This window comes from Synchiropus splendidus, chromosome 3 (genome assembly GCF_027744825.2).
Source record: "Synchiropus splendidus isolate RoL2022-P1 chromosome 3, RoL_Sspl_1.0, whole genome shotgun sequence".
NCBI lineage: Eukaryota > Metazoa > Chordata > Actinopteri > Syngnathiformes > Callionymidae > Synchiropus > Synchiropus splendidus.
The window spans coordinates 3,782,989-3,798,407 of NC_071336.1; the positions used below are offsets into that span (position 1 = coordinate 3,782,989).

The 15,419-nt window shown below is 40.0% G+C and overlaps 3 protein-coding genes across 4 annotated transcripts in view; 1 reads left to right on the forward strand and 2 right to left on the reverse strand.

Annotated features, from left to right (window-relative positions):
- Positions 1-15,014, reverse strand: part of sepsecs (Sep (O-phosphoserine) tRNA:Sec (selenocysteine) tRNA synthase) — a 219,394-nt gene extending 204,380 nt beyond the window's left edge. The window contains exon 1 of the mRNA XM_053860437.1: positions 14,989-15,014. The gene's annotated coding sequence lies outside the window, so the exon portion shown is untranslated. The remainder of the gene's footprint in view (positions 1-14,988) is intronic.
- On the forward strand, positions 1,629-8,437 carry mogat3a (monoacylglycerol O-acyltransferase 3a). Its single transcript, XM_053860443.1, has 9 exons — positions 1,629-1,908; positions 2,352-2,530; positions 2,816-2,876; positions 2,994-3,137; positions 3,696-3,826; positions 6,887-6,930; positions 7,002-7,092; positions 7,836-7,944; positions 8,086-8,437. The coding sequence occupies exons 1-9, from the start codon at positions 1,815-1,817 to the stop codon at positions 8,238-8,240; spliced, it is 1,008 nt and encodes a 335-aa protein (XP_053716418.1). The 5' UTR covers positions 1,629-1,814; the 3' UTR covers positions 8,241-8,437.
- On the reverse strand, positions 9,015-14,968 carry ppp1r35 (protein phosphatase 1, regulatory subunit 35). Of its 2 annotated transcripts, none has more exons than XM_053860449.1 (6): positions 14,766-14,963; positions 14,162-14,342; positions 13,960-14,062; positions 13,746-13,861; positions 13,573-13,663; positions 9,015-11,897 (listed from the first exon to the last, which is right to left on the reverse strand). In XM_053860449.1, the coding sequence occupies exons 1-6, from the start codon at positions 14,771-14,773 to the stop codon at positions 11,611-11,613; spliced, it is 786 nt and encodes a 261-aa protein (XP_053716424.1). In that variant the 5' UTR covers positions 14,774-14,963; the 3' UTR covers positions 9,015-11,610. The 2 variants fall into 2 exon arrangements, with proteins under 2 accessions (XP_053716424.1, XP_053716425.1); XM_053860450.1 differs by lacking the exon at positions 9,015-11,897 and adding an exon at positions 11,934-12,157 and having other exon boundaries at positions 14,766-14,968.
- Positions 15,015-15,419: the final 405 nt, after the last annotated feature.

Here is a 15,419-nt window from a genome sequence, read left to right on the forward strand (position 1 = left end):
TCTTCTCTCCAGACAACCCCATATACCTGTTTTTTTCCCCTCTTACAATCTGGGTTCCTTTCTTTTCATCACCTGACATACACATTTCAATACATGACAGGCAGTACTGGGTTGTGCTGGAGTAAATTATGAATTAAAAGGTTCTTGTGATGTGCCCTTCCTGGACTTCCATCTGAGCCCCATTGGCCTCACTGACTCTGAATGCTGTCCTGATTTTGCTGGTCTTAGTTTAGACCTTTGCAGTGATTATGATTTTGGTCCAGGGGGACCGCTTGAGGTGAGTACAGCTGCTATGGACTCTTCTGCGAGACTATGTCATTAGCATAACAGTGTTGCTTCTGCTGTCTCACAGCAGTTCAGTGGTGCACGCAAACGTTTTAAAACCACAACTGTGCTTAAATAGATGATTGGGTCATCATGACAAGTCAAAAAAATGACTCAATTATATTCTCTGGACCTTTCTGTATGGAGTTTGCATGTTCTCCTTGTGCCTGCATGGGTTTACTCTGGGCACTCTGGTTTCCTCCCACAGGCCAAAGACATGCTCACTAGGTTAATTCTAAATTGCCTAGGTGTGTGTGTGCCCTCCAATGGACTGGTGACCTGCCCACGGTGTATTCTTCCCTCCTGACCAAAGACCGCTGGAATAGACTCCCCCAACCCTGAACAGGACTAAGTGGGCGTTAATTGAAGATGTATGTATGTCTCCATCAATTTAAATTCCAACTTACAGTCCAATTTAATATTTTAATCATAATTTTTACTTGATAATGCTGACTTAATAAAATACATATGCCAAATAACAGGCCAACATAGGTTACTAATCGATTTAGAATCCAGTAATTATGTCATATGCTGTGTTTGTATTACCTTCAATAAGATAAACTGTAACTGTAAATGTTTCAATGTGGAACATACTGTTACTTTAACAAGAAACAAGCCTACACTGTGCTGTGATCTACAGATCATAGTAAGATTGTCTTGTGTTTCACAACCATGTTCTTAAGGTACTAATATTTTTACTCAATCTGTTTGTCTACATTGAAATATTTAAAAGTACATAGTTAATCTATGGCAAATCGAGGGCAGGTAAACTGTGGAGCTATTGACATTATACTGTTTATTCAAGCTAATGGGGAAAAAAAGATAAAGTAATAAATAATTCCCTTCGCGTTATATGTAATTAATATCGGACGATTGTGTCTTATTTAAAACTGTAATGCAATCATATTCTTTATAAATTAAATTATTATTTAATAATTAAAAACAAGCCTTGTTGTGATATGTTTCAACTAATTTCCAACTTGGGAAAACAATGCTTTTGAATATTTATTAAATATTTACAAGTAAATAACCCCTATTTGGTGCATGTCAAAAACCACTAGATGCCCGAGATCGTTTTCTTCTGTATATTTAATAAAATGTACGCATTGAGACTAGAAGCGATGTTACATTACTGGCTATATAAATACAGCTGTGTTTGTTAAAGCAACGCACATGCATAAATCGATCCCCGTTTTCCCAGATCGTGTATGGACTAACATTCGCCCGCGCGCACATGTGTCCAAATTTCCCATATCGGATCCTGTACTTACAAGCCCCTTTCAGAACGTGCACCGTCTGTGGTCTGACCTCAGCACTTCTACCATCTCGGCTCCGCCCTACGCAGCGTCCTCGTGTGGTGTTCCAACGCACCACTTGTTTGGGCATCAGAAGCTTTTGCGGCTACTGGAGGTTTTGTTTTGAAGTGAGGACGGACATACAGGGAGACGCACACATCTCGCTTCACTGGACGCCGCGCTGCGACTGCCGTTATGAGCATTGAATTCGCCCCGTTGAACGTTCCACTGCGAAGGAGACTACAGACCGCCGCGGTGCTGCAGTGGATGTTTTCCTTCCTTGCTCTCGGTATCAGAACTTTGTATTTCTGACCATACCTCAAGCATTAGCTGTATGACCACATCATTGTCTGTCACGCTGACTATGTGCTATCCTGCGTGGCGTCTTCATGCCTTCCTCTTCTACCATAACTTCCTTGTTAGCTGACTGTTAACCCTTACCCACTACCCTTGAGTGGTCACCAGCTCTCCGACTGACGGCACGTGGCAGGTTGGGCAACCGTGCTTACTACTAGCGACTGTATAAATCCATACCCTTTGTCGGAATGTCAAATCTCTTGGTCACCTTTTGACTCGCTGTCACTTTTTTACTGTGAGTGACCTCACGCTTGCACGTTTTTAATATGACCCGTAGTGCATAGTGTGATTCTGACACTATTTGATCATTGACTTTTCATAATTTACTATTCATATGAGTGTCTGAACACCCGGTCTCGCCTCTCTACATTCAAGCACAATGCTGTTTAGCAGCCTTTGTCCTCCTGGCTCTCTCTGAATGGTGGACGCTGGCCGTTTTGTATGCTGGATGGTTATGGCTTGACTGGGACACACCCACCAATGGAGGGCGGAGGTCACACTGGGTTAGAAGCTGGAGACTTTGGGAATACTTTAGGGAATATTTCCCTATCACGGTAAGATTATCCATCTGAACATTGATCGACTGTGGTTATGCAAAGCAATCTCATAAAGCTAATCTGAATACAGATTTACTAATCAACTGATCAAGCGCTGTTTTTCGCCACGTGCAGTAATTATTGTGTGTTCTTATTTGTACTAACTTGGTAGTCCTTTTAAAGAATACTACATCAATACAAGATCAATGTAACAATGTTTGTATAAACATCCTGAATCATTGTCAACTAGTCTTCTACAGAATTTGTGTGGTCCATCTTTTCCTCCACTTGTTTGCATTTCAGTTGGTTAAAACTGTGGACTTGGACCTTAATAAAAACTACATTTTTGGTTTTCATCCACATGGTGAGTCAGGCCCTTATTGTTAAGTGGTCATTCTATGTTAATCAGTCCATCTTGTCGTTGTTACCTCATGTCCATGTCCAGTTCTGAGCTCTGCTTTTATGATCATCTTTGCAACAGGAGTGCTGGTGGCCGGGGCGTTTGGGAACTTTTGCACAGAAGCAACTGGATTCTCTCAATTATTTCCTGGACTGAGGCCTCATCTGCTGATGCTTCCATTTTGGTTCAGGATTCCTTTTTTTAGAGACTACATTATGTGTGGAGGTGCTGTCCCGTTCAGAGTTACCTTTCCCCTCATCATTGCTTATCTCACTTTGTCTTTGCTGGCCCTTATATGAGTAACACCATGCAAGGAAAATGGTTATGGTAAACTACATTAAATGTTATTACTGTAAATATGCAGAATTGTCTTAAAAAGGCATATTTCTGGATCACTTCTTAGTGATAGTGTAGGGAGGATCATAAAATGACTTGGCTATTATAGTGATCAGTTAAACTTGACCAAGGGAGTCAAGGACCCTCTTATCTGTTTATTCTATAAAGAACGGAGCAGGGAGCACAGAGCAGGTGTGGTCACTAAGGTAACCTCTGATTTGCTTGCTGAGGTTTCACTATTGATCAACTAGGCTTGCAAAACCCCCACACTGCAATATTTGACTTTTATGTTTGCAACTTCGTGTTATCAGTTCATTCACCATCGAGCTGCTTGCAGTCGGTTCTCTTATTTTGGTAGACATAAGTGTCTAACACTTCTCTCTGTCGACTTCTTTCACTTAGTCTGCCTGTTAACTTTTTGTTTCTGTCTTGTCTGTGTATATCTAGGCCTAGTGTCAAGCTCTAAGTCCAGCTTGTCATGCCTGGTAAGTCGTCCTGAGGGAGGGAATGTGGCTGTCATTGCTGTAGGTGGAGCTCCAGAGTCTCTGGAAGCACGACCAGGAGCGTTAACACTGCAGGTTTGTTACTCCTTGTGGCTTCAGGAGAGTTAAATATGCATAAAACATGTTTTATTCCCCATTTCCCAGTTGTATATTCTTTCCTGAGGAACACAGGGACATGTGCCATTGATCATTCTCTAGGTAACAACAATGTGGCCCACCAGAAATTGACGTAATTCTTATCCATTTTAACGCTAGACTGTCACCGATGTATTCCATCTGTTCCAAAATCCCCTAGCTTGAAAGGTAACAACTTGCTCGAGGCTTGACTTCCAAGGGCTTGCAACTTAAATATTTGGAGAAAACAGTCCTTTATCCATCCAGGAAGGGTTGCTGTGATCCACAAGAAACATTTTAAATGTGCTATCACACCGCGTGAGTCCTTTGAATATCACTACTGTATTATTAAACTGCCATCCCTGGTCTAATAGCCATGTACAGACTGCCAAAACCCACCTCTCAATATATTGATGAGTTCTCAGAGCCCTCGCTACTTGTTACTCCAGAGTTTGAGGAAAAACCTCATTTTAGGGGACTTTAATGTTCCCGTCTGCTGCCCAAGACAATACACGGGTGCCGACTTCTTAGACACATTAGATTCTTTTAACCTCAGACAGCAACCCATACGTTTCTATTCACATTAAAGCTCTTATACTCAATCTGGTAATCTACTCTGGTACCAACCCTACTAATGTTGGATTAGATGAGATGTATAGTTGAAGACATGTGCGTGTTTTATCACCAAACCATCTTATTTGATATTGCATCAATGCCCATAGACTGAAGTCCGTTTAACTGAGTTAGCCCGGAGACTTGACCCCAAGCTGTTTTATCTACTTCACATATAAGTCTCAATACAGAAGATTTAGTGTCTCACGACGCATGTCTTCTTGTGATGCTGTTGCACCGTACAGAACCTATAAAAGACAGGAGTGAAGAGTTGAGCAATTTATCAAGCCAATGGTTGCCACTTGTCCCTGGTTCTTTTCTTTTTTCTGTTTCACCCATTGCTAATGGCACTTGACATTAGGGGTATCCAAACTGTTTGACAAAGGGCCGCAGTGGGTGCTGGTTTGTGTTCCATCCGAGCAAGTACGCACAGTTTAACCAGCAGCTGACTGACAATCAAATGATTACAGTCTACAGATACCTGATAGGTGAAGTCATGTGTGCTAGCTATTTATTTAATTTGTTTAAATATGCAATGTGGTTCAGCTTTGTGTTTATTGTGTACTGTTGCTTTGAGAGAAATCAATGACAGGGATGTTTCAAACCTACCATGCTGCCTTGAACACCTTGATTTTCCTTCATGCTTAATGCTGGAATTTCATCAGAATTGTTTTCTCATTCTGCCGTTAAATGTTTCCTCCCATTGATTCTTCTCAGAATCTCTGGTTTTTGGTTTTGAAATATCACAGCGACAGCTTTTTTTAAAAAGTGACCAACAAACTCCTCTTAGCAGAAGGTGAAACCTCCATTTTATTTCTTTTAGATATGACTGCTATGGGTGTCCCGATCTGATACTGATATTAGATATTGGTTCGGCATCAGCCAAAAAACTGTCAGATTACATTGGGCTGCATCTAAAATTGCTGAGCTAAGATCTTCAATAACCGGTTTATTTTCTACTCCAGCACCCTTGACATTATCCACAAAATATCCGAGCTAACATTCATAACTGACAAATGAGTCCGTTTTCTCATGCCTGCAGTTGTTGACTATTGTTCTCAATTTGAGTAACATCCCTTGCTCAAGCCTTTTCTAACATACCACACTAAAAATAAGTTAGATCAGTTTGTATGATTCCTGCACATATTGGATCAATATCGATACCGACCATTACTCAAAGCTGCAATATTGCTGTAATATTACACATGAAATAGTTGTCATGCGACATCCCTACTCGGTGCAGCTTTTCAATCCATGGCTTGGAAACTGACAGGACAGTCAGCATCGTAAACTTCTCTTCATCCTCTGCAAAATTTACATGTGATCTACATGTGACCTCTGCTGTCCTTGTGTGTCTTGATGATGTCATTAGCTGGATGACTCAAAATTCCCTGTAGCTGAACTTGTCAAAAACAGAAGTGTATATTTTTCTTCAACAAACTGTCCTAGGTTCCCTTGATAGCAGCCCCCGGTCCAAAATCATTACTCCCATAGCCCGAAATTTGGCCGTCCTGCTTGACTCTTCTCTTACATTTGATCCCTACATTAAGAAAAGCAGTCTAGTCTGTTTCCTAAATATAAAACAATATATTTACATTTAAACCACTCGGTTCCATGCCGACTTAAAATGTATTTGTGTGTCCATATTCTCCCACCATGACTACTGAGGAGAATATCATAAACATGAAATGTGCCGTAAACAAGAAATATCTCTCACGCCTCCAGCTGGTTGAGAACCCTCTGTCTACTTTAGAATCAACGTCGAGATTTTATGAATAACCTTTGAAGTCTTTTCTGGTCCATATTTAAACCTAGAGGTGACCGAGCTCTTCTACTCTGCAACAGTTTGCCAGTTGAGATACAAAACACACACTTAAAAAAACTCATTTTTATTGGCTTCCATTTACATAGCATTGCCTGACTACATTCATGTTTCTGTGTGTGTTTATATACATGTGTACATACATACAGTATGTTATGTACCTGTAGTTGCAGACCCTGTTTTTAGCTGTTTCTTTCTTATATCCCAGGTTGTAAAGTATTTTGTGAATAGCATTCTGAAAAGTGCATAATAGATAAAGCTTTATTATTATTATACATCGGTTTTGAGTGCAGTGGCAGTGTTTGTGCTTGATTTCCACAGACATTCCAATGCCTTGGCAACATAATTGCTGTATTAAAACATTTAAAAATCAAGAGACGCCTACCTAGCAATCCATCTTGGAGTGATGTTTTCTTATCCACGCCCAAAAATTGGAATATCCTTCGACTTAATTACAGTGTTAACGGAACAAGGTGAAAATTTTTTGAAAATGTACAACCTGTTGGTGGCCACAAAATGAAGTAGAGAAAAAAAACAACCAACATGTAGTCTCTTGTTATATACTTTTGGTTGTGGGTTTCTTACAGCTTCTCAACAGGAAGGGCTTCATCAAGCTGGCGCTGAAGCATGGGTGGGTGCAGTAAATTAATACTAGGGTATTCAGCAATTCAGTGTATTCAGTGCCTTCTGGTGTCTGTGCAGAGCTCAGCTGGTTCCTGTGTTTTCATTTGGAGAGAATGAACTTTTTGATCAAGTCGAAAACCCTGCTGGTTCACCTCTGAGGACATTTCAGGTGCGTAGTCTTTTATGAAATACAATGAAATCACAAACAGATTACTTAATAGGTTATGTATGCAGTTGTGCTCCTATTAAGTTGGTTATAAATAAATGTATAGTTTAGATTCAGGTTGAAACTTGTACTGTGCCATTGGTGCCTTTTATCAACTTTGTGTGATCACTGCATGTAGTCATACGGCATATTTATGAATAGTTGCATAGTTTTGAAGCTTTGTCTCTTGAGTACTTTTCCTGGTTGCACACCTGCCAATCCACTATTAACTCCAATAACTAACTCTAACTGTAGGTCAAGAAGAATTGAGTTGTGGCTGAACTATACGGACAAAATTTCACATCGTGAAATTTATGCTCGATATCTGGATATCAATACTTCACGACTATAGTATTAATCAATTGAGGGCAAGCAGGAAATGCCTGTGGTTGGTGGGTGACGTACAAGCCCAAAAGTGACATTTGCCAGTGCCATGGCCTTTACATGCAGGATGAATGGGGTAAATTGAGATAGTTGATTAAACGACATTAGCTTCTTGAATATTCATATCTTGATATCAACACAATAATGACATATTGTTGATTTTGATATGCAAGGACATATCTTTCAGCCCTAACTTGAAAAATTGAATTACATGAGTAATTATATGAGTAATTCAATAAAGGAATTGGGCATTACAAAATAAAAATATAAATAACAAAAGTGACGTGAACACACTGTTGCTTTACCATGTACTGTGTCAACAGAACCGTCTTCAGACCATCATGGGTGTGGCGCTGCCTCTCTTCCATGCCAGAGGGATTTTTCAGTACAGCTTTGGTCTGATGCCCTACAGGAAACCCATCCACACAGTTGGTATGTCCTAGCACAAAATCTTGGTATAAAATCCAGTTATCTTGGAACAAGGAAATACTGACAATACATTAGCATTACATGACATTGACCTGTGTACTACTGCTCCACTCATTGCTGTTGTGTTTCTCACTGGTGTGTTAGTTGGGAAGCCGATCCCGGTGGAACAAACTCCCAGTCCCAGCAGTTATGACATTGATGCGCTTCATGAAGTCTACCTACAGAGTCTAACAGAGGTTTTTGAACAGCACAAGCACAATTATGGCCTGAAGGAGCACCAACATCTCAAGTTCATCTAAGTACAATGTTATCATCACATTGTTTCAATAACTGTCAACATGACAGCAACACGCTTGTCCGTAGCAGCTGTCAGTATGGCTTTCACCAAAATGCTTTCCTACTGGTATTTCTGCATTTTCCACATGAGGCTATTGTATTTGCCACTCATTAAATCACATTGTATTCCCTGTTTGTGTTCAATAAAATAATGTTGATACATTTTTGTTATTTTCTACAACACTCCAGACTGCATTGTGGCCCTTCATTCATTTTGTCAGAGGAAAGTGGGCAAATTGAATTTTGTTTTCTCACATTAATGTAATACACTTCCGATTAAGAAAAAAAGAAAAAAACAGTCAGAAGTTATTGTTTTTTCCAGAGTGGAATTCGACCACTGACTGGGGTCACAAAGGGAGGTTGGAAAATGTCAAAAGGGTTTTCAGTAAATTTCCACATACTTATATTAAGGGATTTGGGTTGGACATTATTGGAAATAATGGAAATTTAGAGTAACAAATAGGGAAATACACAGTGGCGCCTCCAGAAATTTTTCATAGGGGTGGCACACCAAAATTAAAAACTCTAAGCACGGGTGTGGTGGCCAGCAGATTTATAGGAATGACCGTGGGCACCCCCTGGTGGCGCCACTGGAAATACAAACATAATCTGAGTCATAAGAAGGCACCCATTCAACATGTTTTCAACAGATTTATTTGTAAGTAGAACAGAACGCAAACAAACCCAACTGCACCCATTGAAAACTCATATTTAATTGTTTTTCGGATCACCATGAAGCATTTTTGTGTTTGTATTTTTTACATTTCTAAAAGAAATAGAATTTTGTCCAAAATCAATTTGGGCAAAATCAGTTAAAAGCATTAGAATTACAGTATGTGAAAACAACTAAAAGCACAAAATAAAGCATGACACCTTTTTCAACATCGTTAAAAGATGTTTATGATCTGACACTCTCTGCCAATTCCAGTCAGATTTGTGGCTGTCATGGAACTGGCATGAATGGTCTTTCCATAGCCTTGAAAGTCTGTAGAGAGCGCTACAGTGGACACAATGTGCCCCTGCCGCTATTAGGTTTATTAATTTGTTTGAAATTTGTGAGTCTCATGCCGACTGCATGAGAGCACTCTGCATCTTGGCAGGAACGGTCCTGGCACTGACAAACCACGGTGATGCCACTTGAAATGGTAGGTGATGGTCAATGTATTACCACTGTTGTACTACCTTTACTGGGTCTTGCACATTTTTTTTTCTTTTGTCCACCAATCTGCGAGCCACCTGCATGCCAAACTGTGGAGAGTGGTGCTCTGTCACACCACTACACTTCGGACAATTTGATATTGGGAATTTCATGGAAGTGTTGGAACTCACTTTAATGCATTCTTGAAGGGAAACACCTCATTTGTCTTGACAACGTCTTTGAAGTTGTTGAGCTGATGAGGGAGCTCGTCCTTCCTGAGATAGTAGTCGGGCACATAAAAGTGGCAAGGTACAAGAGTTAATTTCACGCCAGAGAAGTGAGGAACGTGAGATGAGGAAATCAAAGAAAGGAACTATTTTTCAAACCTGAGAGCCCTGGCAAACACCAACACCACCAATGTGCATGCTGCAATACCTCCGGTTATACAGTATATGGAAATTTGACACTCATTTAACAAGGTCTTTGAGGAGTGACAGGATTCCTGAGGAATGGGGGGGAAAGTGTGTGCTTGCCCATCTTCAAGAACAAGGGAGATGTTGTGTTGTGGCAAGTATAGAGGGATAAAGTTGATGAACCACACAATGAAGTCGTGGGAAAGAGTAGTGGAAAGTAGACTAAGGGCAGAAGTTAGTATATGTGAGCAACAGTTTGGCTTCATGCCAAAAAGACCACTGATGCAGTTTTTGCTTTGAGGGCCTTCATTAAGAAGTACAGAGAAGGTCAGAAGGAGCTCCATTGTGCCTTGAGGATCTGGAGAAGGCGTACAACACGGGGGGACCGTGTGTCAAGATGACACGGTGGCGATAAGTAATTGTTTTCCCGTGAGACAGACATGAAAATCCCTGCATAAGATGGTCATGAATTTGAATTTTTAATCTGATGAATATGAACTTTTTCAGGGAGTACGTCCCAATGAGGACATGCCACGCTAAAACAGAATGTGTGTCAAACAAATGGGATGGAGGGACTATCTTGCATCCAAAGCAGAAAAATATAAGCAGCTGTGGCATGATTGTTGTGTCTCATGGTAGTGAGAAATGTATAGTTTTATTTTTTCTCTCAATCAAATGTTGTCAACAGTCAAATGTAAATGTGCAAACTGTGGTGTAGATAAACAATTTATTAATGTTCATGGGATCATTCATTTTTTTATACCCTCCTCAATCAAACCGGATATTGGTGTTTAGATGGCAAAATCGCTGTTATAGGCTTTCCCAGAGATCCCTGAAATAGACTTCAGCACCTCCAGAAAAAAAAATAGAGAAGGAGAGGAGAGACCTGGCTCCTCAAGTCCTAGAAGCATCTGGTACCTAACCTTTACCAATAACTGTATAACACATTGCCAAATAGATGGTATACACCTAATCCTAAAATAGTTGTGTTGTGTGTTTTATTTTGAGTTTATTTTTATATTCCTTTGTTTTGTTTTTTTGTAAGTCTTAGATGAGCAAAATGTCTGCATCATGTGCACTAACTTCAAGCCACCAGGGCCAGCAGGAACAGCCACTATGATACGAGTGAGTAAAAGGAACAATAATTTAAATCAAATAAGGAGAAATGTATTCATACCAGTGGGGGGGATAACTTTTCAATCAGATGCAACGCGATAGCTGTGTTAAGTGGTTCCACAGCTCATGTCTGTCGATGAGGACTAAAGAAGCAGAGGACGCAAAAGAAAAAACCTGGAAATGCTCCTTATGTCAATGAATAACCATATTATTATATGATATCAACCTTCTTTTTTTTTACTTCCAGACTTACTTCCTGGTCTGAGTCTAGCGGGGAAACTGATGCTTTTTGGCACAATTTAGATGACTTATGATTCTTTGATATGCAGATGTAGTCGTGTAGCTTGGTGCCTTTACAATATTTGTAATATTGTTTACACCGCTATCCAAACTATACATTTTATAAATATTACATTTTAATTTATTTCAAACATTGTTTATCATGTTACAGTCTTCATCAAATGCTGCTTTGTATTCATCAAAAGATTATGAGCAAAGTATTGTTTGAAGAACAATGTCGACTGACCCCAGATGTCAGTCATTTCAATGCCACGCGGTACAAATTATAATACTTATCACGTATTGAATGAAAATTTCTCTGACAATTTGAAGCAACTTTGAGAAATCAAATCTTAAGGAAACAAGAACATGAAACCTGTCACATCATTAAGACTCCCAACGCCTTTGCCGGACATGCAGGTCAAAGGTTGATAAAGCAGGGAAAGGGGTACAGTTAAGATATTCAGGCAATGACAATTCTTTCTGTGGGATGGGCAGCTGTCTGAACAGGTCAGAAGTCTTTAAGAAGAGGTCAGAGGGAGTAACTTTTTCCTTCTCTCCCTGGTGCAGAGATGATGGTGTCAGCTGTTGGGTTCGACTGACTAGCTGGTCCTCTGGCACTTGGACACTGACAAGTGAGTTGAAGAGAATTTTCGAACGGGTGATGTTAACTCCTACAGAGGAAAAAAGAATAGGATCATCTCCATTTCAGATTTTCATACCTCTATATACAATGCACATGGCAGAATTGACAATAAATCTACCTTACCTTACCTTAAATAAACATTCACTCATTAAGTATGACTGTAGTGTTGTCTATCATTCCTTCACAAAACCTCCTTCAGATCTGATTTTTATTCCCATGTGCTTGGCACTTTATTGATAGCAGGTTTTGAGGGTGACGATGAAGAAGTTATGAGTTCCACAGCTTTGTCTGAGTCACAAAAAAACATGCCACACTTGGGTTCTGTGTGTATATCCAGAGTAGAGTGGATTGTCCATCAGACGAAAAACAGAGCAGATCCAGTAAATGTTAAATGGAAAACACCACATGCAGATTTTGAATCACATTGTACTCTGAAGAGGTCACATGACATCTTAGACAGTGCCATCAGCTGTCAGATTCGAGATGATCTCACTTGATACTTGACACCACAGACATAGAGGAAAGTGGTCCAATAATGATCAAACATGTGACACGTGCCAGACATGTTAATTAAGATCACAACAATGTGAAACACATTACGCATTACGCATTACATGTCTGATCGGATGCAAAGTAAAGACAAGTCTCAGACAAATAAGGAGGTAGAGTGAAACCACTATAACCTAACAGAGTGGGCCCCGCTGTTGCAACCATTCGTTTGCAACAATTTCAGACACTTTGGCTTTGACGTTAATTCAGTAAGATGTACAAAAACACATACATGCATGTGCACATACACACACCCAAAAATGTTTTTCCATCATTGTGGGTTTCTCATTGCCATAATGCTTTCCCCAGCCTCTTACCCTAAAACTAACCATCCAAAACACATGACGAACCTTAACCATGACTCTGAACCAAACTTAAACCCAATTATAATGACTTAATTATTTTGCAGTCTTCGTCCTTAAATTGAGGCTTAACCTCGTGGGGACCAGCCAAATGTCCCCACAATGTCATACGGTCCTCACAAGGAAGTGATTTGTCAAGAAGTCAGCGCCACAAAGTAGGATAAAAGTACACTCACACACATCCATTTTAGACCAGTATAAAGAGAAAGAATCTTACAACTACAATGTGACCATCTTCTGAAGAGCATTATAATTAGTCAGTGGGACCAGAACCCCAGATTCCATACCATGTTGACGGGAACAGATTGAAATATGATTTGTTAACTCCAGAAAACATCCAGAAAAATGGATGGGAATTTATTGAGGATGAAATTGCGTTCTGCAACGCTGGTTAGTATTTGTATTGTTAGCACTAGCCATGTTGTCACTGTTGCTCCATGAAGGAAAACGACAGGGATATCTATGGAAGCTCCGGATGGCAGCTGGCACACCATGAGCAAGAAGAGTAATAAAAAAAATAAGATTTTAAATTTATTTTTCTAAAAAAATGGTCCGCTAAAAAAAACCCAAATTTATCAAACAAAATTGATTTATCACTAGTCTTGTAGTTAGTGTGTCTCTATGAAAGCGTTCACTCATTTACTTCAGAAATGATCGTCAGTGCAATGATTTCCCTGTACAACTGTGCTTATAGCTTACTAAGTGATAGATTGTTGGACTTCCACAACCACACATATTCTCACACAGACGGTGCAAAAAAACAAAACAAAAAAAAAAGCAAAATATTTATACCTTCAGTGGCTCTGCTGTCGATCAGCTTTTTAGTCCTTCCTGAATTCTTAAGTGTCTTTTCAACAGCTTTTTGAGATTGAAATTCTGCAACCTAGAGGAGAAAAAAAGTAAGCAATGAAGACAAAGTGATGCAGAACTCATTAATTGCATAATGATATGAAAGTAAGCTAAACCTGCAGTGCCTGAATTTCGGCCTTCAGACATAGAGTACTGTTAAGCTCCACCCCTGCCAAATTGAACAGATGTTCATGGAGCACTGAGGACTCTGCCTCCTGACTCAAGACAGGAACTGTTGGGAACAGAAATATTAACTTAGTCGATAACATTCAATCACAATAAACACAAGTATTCTAAAGGTAACTGCAGAGTCCATGTGTGTTGACTAACCAGCTGTCTTCAACTGACTCCCGGTTGGTAGCTGGGTTGAATTATTTGGTCTGGAATTATTCTCTGGTGTTACCACGTTGACCACTGTATTATTGAAAGATGCCTTACAAGATGGGACATGGAAATGAGAGTAACAGTGAAGTTTTAAAAAGCAGTTTAATTCATCGAGGCTGCAGAATACAAAACTAATCATGTCACTCACATTTGTCGTTGTTCCCTGCTTTCTAGCCTGTCCTCTGCGGTTAGGATAATTTCCAGGATCACAATCAACCAGGCCAGACAGGTCAAGTTCAGGATATTTGTTATATAAGAAAGGATAAGGTGAGGGCTTCGGTGGAGAGTCAGCTGTTGGGAAGGGGAATGAAGAGGGTGACTTGGCCATCCTGCAAATGACAAGGTTTACAGACAAACCATCCAGGAACAAAAAAAAAGTTGTCAAAAACATGCAATAGCTAATGATCAAAATTATAAATGCCACCTAAATTACGTCATGGATGTAGCATACATATATTGCCATTTTTACTTATTCAGTCAGTTGGGAAAAAGAAAACAAAGTGTGTGTCTGTGTGATTGGTTTATCTATTCCCAGCAACTAGTCATGGGCAAAATATAACGAGCCAATGTAAAGCCTACGTCAATTAAGGTGTATCTATATTGTACTGCAAGAAAATGCATGAACCAACGCCAGACAAGGCATAAACCGGGCACATGATGAAAATCGTTTTTAAGGTTGTTGAAAAGCACGATAGTTTTACAGAAAAATAAAACCTTCCCGCGCGTTGATGAGGCTTTGGAAACACTCATACCTTATCATCCACGATGTATGACCGAGAGAGACTAACTATTTAACGGCGCTGACGAGAGTCAACAAAAGAAGAGATCCTTCCAAGTGGATGACCAGATCAGGCAGTGGGTGCGTTCGGGCACAGCCAGCAGCACTGATCGGCGCCAGTCGCTATGCATTGTGGGAATTCAGGATGGGCCAATGGGTGCGTGTCACTGTTGACCGTGCGTGTCACTGCCCTTGTCACTGCCCTATTTGCTTCTTCATCCCGGTTTGCTTCCAGGGCTCAGTTTTATGTCGTCATTTCCTGTCCGCATGCGCACATTGGAATTTCAAGACGTAAATTCCTGTCCACATGCGCACATGGGTGCAGCTGCTTGACACATAAATTAGAATAAAATTAGCAACGTCATTGCGCCACGCCTCACTACACATTCGTATTTCATCAAGAGAAGCAGAATTTGAATTACTAAAGTACTACGCCGACGCATTAACTACATTTTAACCTTATTTTAAATATATCACATTTGACCTGTATTCAACAATTCGGATATTTTAACAAGATTTTGTTTTGTTTGATGAATCGTCCAAAGGAAACTTTTGTGATGGTCACCTTGTTTATTTGTTCATCTTATAGCCTGTTAGTCCTTCTTCTTGTTTATTTATTTTTCTCTAT